This window comes from Brachyhypopomus gauderio, chromosome 3, assembly GCF_052324685.1.
Source record: "Brachyhypopomus gauderio isolate BG-103 chromosome 3, BGAUD_0.2, whole genome shotgun sequence".
Lineage (NCBI taxonomy): Eukaryota > Metazoa > Chordata > Actinopteri > Gymnotiformes > Hypopomidae > Brachyhypopomus > Brachyhypopomus gauderio.
Genome location: NC_135213.1, coordinates 5,833,183 through 5,837,908, shown reverse-complemented (window position 1 = coordinate 5,837,908; position 4,726 = coordinate 5,833,183). Strand labels below are relative to the sequence as shown.

Genomic DNA, 4,726 nt, shown 5'->3' with positions numbered 1-4,726 from the left:
AATACTACTAGGATAGCATTTCTACATCTCCGCAACATTGCCAAATTAAGAAATGCATTATCACAGGATGATGCAGAAAAATTGGGGCACGCCTTTGTTAGCTCTAGATTAGACTACTGCAACTCACTACTGTCAGGATGTTCAAATAGGAATCTAAATAAACTTCAAATAGTTCAAAATGCCGCAGCCAGAGTTCTGACCAGAACTAGAAAATTTCAGCATATTAGACCAGTCCTATCAGCCCTGCATTGGCTCCCAGTCAAATTCCGTATTGATTTTAAAATTCTATTATTAACATATAAAGCACTACACGGGCTTGCTCCTGAATACCTCCAGGAACTTATTTCCTACTATGAACCCCCACGTCAACTAAGATCACAGGGTGCTGGTCTTTTATTAGTTCCACAAATTAATAAGGTAACAGCAGGGGGAAGAGCCTTTTCTTATAAGGCCCCCCAGCTTTGGAACAACCTCCCAAAATGCGTACGGGACTCTGACACAGTCACAATCTTTACGTCTAGGTTGAAAACCCACCTATTTGGTTTAGGGTTTGATAATTAACATCCCCCTTAGATAAAGGTACAGATCCAGGGGTTCATAGATGAAGGGTTTTATGGTAGACTGGGGCGCTGGTGCTGTCGTCCTGTCACTGCTCGTGGTCACTCAAGTTTGTTGACAGTGCAGTGGATGGATGCCATTGTCTCAGAATGCCCCCAAGCCTATGTTACCTTCTGGTTCTGCCTTTTTAGCTAGGCTAAAATAGTTTAACTTAATGCCGGAGTTGCTGCCACACTCCAGAAATGTGTTAAATTTAATCTGTCCTGTATATGTCCTCATACAGAGCTAATTTTCCCTGTTTTATTTTCTCCACATGGCTGCCCACCTGCTCGAGGAAAAATGAGATGAGGAGAGGCAAGCGAGTTATCCAGTGCCAGCCACCTACTGCCTGACCGGATAAGCCTACACCATGATGGACAATACTACATCTTTTCCTTTTCTTTATTTCTTTCTGTCTAAATTGTTGTTGTTGTCATGGTGACCGGTGTCGGCCAGAGGAGGATGGGTTCCCCCCCTGAGTCTTGGTTCCTCTCAAGGTTTCTTCCTCATGCAAAAAAGTAGGGAGTTTTTCCTTGCCACTGTCGCCCTTGGCTTGCTCACTAGGGGCTAGGACTCGGCACTTGTAAAGCTGCTTTGTGACAACAACTGTTGTAAAAAGCGCTATATAAATAAAATTTGATTGATTGATTGATTGATTGATAAGCAACATTTTATAATATTTTATAATCAGTAGCCACATCTTTTCCTTGCATTCATTTTGTAATTTTAAGTAATTAAGTAAAGAAGTAAACAGACAAGAATGCCTATTTTATGAAAAAAATTATTAAAATGTAGTAGTGTACACTAATGCAAAAATAGCTGACCGGAAGTTCTAACACAAAGGCGGAAAAAACACATACTTGAAAGTGGGCATGGCGAAATACGGTGAATAAACCAGGCTTAAGTTGTCGACGAGGGGGGGGGGGCAGTGTAAAATTGTAAAATGGAGAAAAAATAAGTATTATATCGCTATCGATACTTTGTGTTGCCTTGGAACTCCCGCGGTGGCCCAACTCAAAAGTAGCCCAAAAAAACGCACCCAGCGACCCCAGAATTTTTAGCAATGGCTGGATTTTCAAACAAGCCCAATTTGGCATGAAAACCGAGAACCTGGCAACTATGTCTGTCTGTAAGAGCAGCGTTGCCAACTCCTCAGTAAGGAAAGTCGCTATTGGCTGTCCTAAAAGTCGCTGAATGGCGTCATCGCCTAATTTGCATAATATAAGCTGTAAAAGAATAACGTTGTGGGAGAGAAAAATGAGTAAAAATACCATAAATTATAAAATTTATTTTATAATTTATTTATTTATTACCCGGCCTGTTTTGTAAGTACTCTCAGTGTCAGTATGTCGTTGCTTGTTCAGTGTTCGGACTCCCTCAATGATCTGACCCACGCTATCCTTTTCTACCCTGATTTTGGAATTTCCCTTAATAAATCTCACTCTCCTCAGTGTTTGTGTCTGCCTCCATGCTCTGCGTTACAGTTTTTTTAATGGACAAAGTTATGACTCATACGCCCAAGACTGTTGAGGAGATGGTGCTTCTCCAGGCTGGGCTGGGCCGAAAGACCATTGATGTTCCTGAAGATGCTGACCATTCTGAAGCAAGTATAAAATTTTAATTTTGGAGATTATTCATGTTATTCTGGATATGCTTGTCATCTCTTATTCCAACAATTGACACAATTTTTATTTCCCTAATTAAGTAATTTCTACTAAGATATTTGTTCCACTCCCAAATAGTGTGGATGTATGTTGGAATATTTAGATTATTGTTAGCAGAAGTATGGGAGGCATCGTGGTGTGGTGGTTAGCATTGTCGCCTCACAGCAAGGCAGTCTGGGTCTTGGCCGTTCTGTGTGGAGTTTGTATGTTCTCCCTGTGCCTGTGTGGGTTTTCTCTTCGTACTCCGGTTTCCTCCCACAGTCCAAAGATGTGTGTTAGGTTTATCAGTCATTAAATTGCCCATAGATGTAAGTGCGTGTGGGTGTGTTGGCCATGTGGTGGACTGGCATCCTGTCCATGGTGTACCTGCCTTCGCCCGTTGATGCTGGGATTGGCTCCAGCCCCTGCGTGACCCTGATTAGCGGGATTAAACGATAAAGATAATGGATAACAGAAGTACAAAATTCACTCTTTATATGAAACTTTTCACATTCAATCTCAGATTTCAGCACTCCTCACAGAATCCTTCCCCAAAATGGTTGCTTTTGGGGCATGGTTGCTGTACAAAGCAGCTGGTAAGAAATTTTATTTGTTTGAAAGTTCAGTGACTATCTTGACTTAGCAGGTTGCTTTACAAGCAATTTATTTGGTGCTTCTTATCCATAGTGACTTTTATTTCAATTAAACAGGAGGCTCAGGGAAAGCTTAACGTTGTGTCACCTGAGGCAGAGGGCTATTCTGGTGCCCAACTGGCAACTGGCTATACGGGAAAGAGCTGCTATTATATTATGCCCATCCAGGGCAGCTTGGACACCAGCCCTTTGCCCTTCACAGCTGAAGAGTTCTCCAGGATGCCTAAGGCAAAGTGCAAAAACTGTCAGATCCCTGTACCTGTGCAGCTGCTGTCACTTCATGTTAAAGACTGTCAGCAAACTGTCAACGTATGTACTACATGCAGTAGCTTTGCTCCTGTCAATATGCACCTATTCCTTTCTGATGGTTTTATAGGCATTAGTAATTGTGGCATTGACTTTTTATCTTGCCAGGTCTGTGACTCGGATTGTGAAGTTGCCAATGATCAAACTGAGGTAACATAAAGTAGTTTTAATATTAAAAACACAGTTCCAGTCTGGGATTTCACCTTACTGGAAAGGCCATTACAATTTATCTATACCGTTTCTGTGTTTTGCAGCTTTGCCCATCTGTGAGGTGCCATACCCTGTGAATAGCCTGCGTTTACATGCAAGCTCATGTGGTGAAGGGTAAGAGTGGTAGATATCGATCTATTGACATGAACCAGTTCATGTAGAGCAGGGGGGCCCAATACGTCGATTGCGATCTACTGGTTGATCGCGAAGGAAGTGTGGGTAGATCGCATGACATTAAAAAGTAGTGAATGAATGACAGGCTATCGTCCATCTGCACTGACAGTTGTATTTTGATTGACATACATCGTAGCCAATCTGACGTCTGAACTTCTGACAACCTACGCATGCGCGTTAAACCGTGCTAACTTGTTCAGTTACCTTGCAGCGTAGCTAGCCTTTAATTTATTTAAACTAAATACAACAAAGGGTATAAAAATGAGTGCTGTAGCTTGTCCGAGTAAGAAACCTAAAACCTACCACTTCATAGAGAATGGGAGGAGGATTTGTTTCACTGTGTCATATTCACTACTCCTGCACTAGACACAGAACTATGGGTTTAGAACAGAACTCTAATGGGTTTAGAAATGTAAAGATGTCTTGGGGATAATTTCAGAGAACTTTGACAATGAAACTAATGTGTTAAAGCTGCTGAAGGAAGAGTGGACTGAGGAAGAATCCTCAAGAATAACCAGCCTCTGCTTGGACTGGTATTGCACAGTCCCTACAAAGCACACCAACAAGCTGCTAATATTTCAACAGCTCCTCTCCCATGCTGTACGTATAATTATTTAGTATTTTGAGGTACATTTGTCATGCCATAATGTAATTTACTCCTAATATACATAATGCATAACAGTGCTTGGCAGTTCATTATATCAACATTAATTGCTGTGACCTAAACAGCCATAAACAGTAATTGAGCAAGAAATATGTAGTTGGATCTGTCACCACCTGACATTTACGGCATTTGGCAGACGCCCTTATCCAGAGCGACTTACATTTTTCTACAAGTGAGCAATTGAGGGTTAAGGGCCTTGCTCAGGGGCACCTCAGTCATGGCCTCAGGTCTGGGAATCGAAACCACGACCCTCCAGTCACAAGACCAGTTCCCTAACCACCAGGCCATGACTGCCCCACTGACTGCTACTTACGTTTGCTGTTGTCCTAAATAAGCATTAATCTAAAACGTGTGCACCAAAACGCATTTGAAACTACCTTGTCTATGCTCTGCATTTCATTTTTACAGGTGCTTGGTAGAGTGACTGCTCAGATTAAACAGCTCAGGAAAGGGATAAAAGACACGGGCATCTGGCCAAT

At 42.0% G+C, this 4,726-nt stretch overlaps 1 protein-coding gene across 1 annotated transcript; it reads left to right on the top strand.

The window, feature by feature from the left end:
* Positions 1-2,704: 2,704 nt before the first annotated feature.
* LOC143509606 (uncharacterized) lies at positions 2,705-3,577 on the top strand. The gene is made up of 4 exons (XM_076998462.1): positions 2,705-2,836; positions 2,951-3,202; positions 3,308-3,349; positions 3,454-3,577. Exons 1-4 carry the CDS (start codon positions 2,705-2,707, stop codon positions 3,484-3,486), a joined length of 459 nt encoding a protein of 152 aa, XP_076854577.1. The 3' UTR covers positions 3,487-3,577.
* Positions 3,578-4,726: the final 1,149 nt, after the last annotated feature.

What these genes read in the sequence shown, in the direction of transcription:
- LOC143509606 (XM_076998462.1), top strand. Translation starts at nt 2,705, where the DNA reads ATGGATAACAGAAGTACAAAATTCACTCTTTATATGAAACTTTTCACA. An exon ending in GTTGCTGTACAAAGCAGCTG is followed by an intron (nt 2,837 to 2,950) that starts GTAAGAAATTTT and finishes TCAATTAAACAG; the next exon opens with GAGGCTCAGGGAAAGCTTAA. An exon ending in TTGCCAATGATCAAACTGAG is followed by an intron (nt 3,350 to 3,453) that starts GTAACATAAAGT and finishes TGTGTTTTGCAG; the next exon opens with CTTTGCCCATCTGTGAGGTG.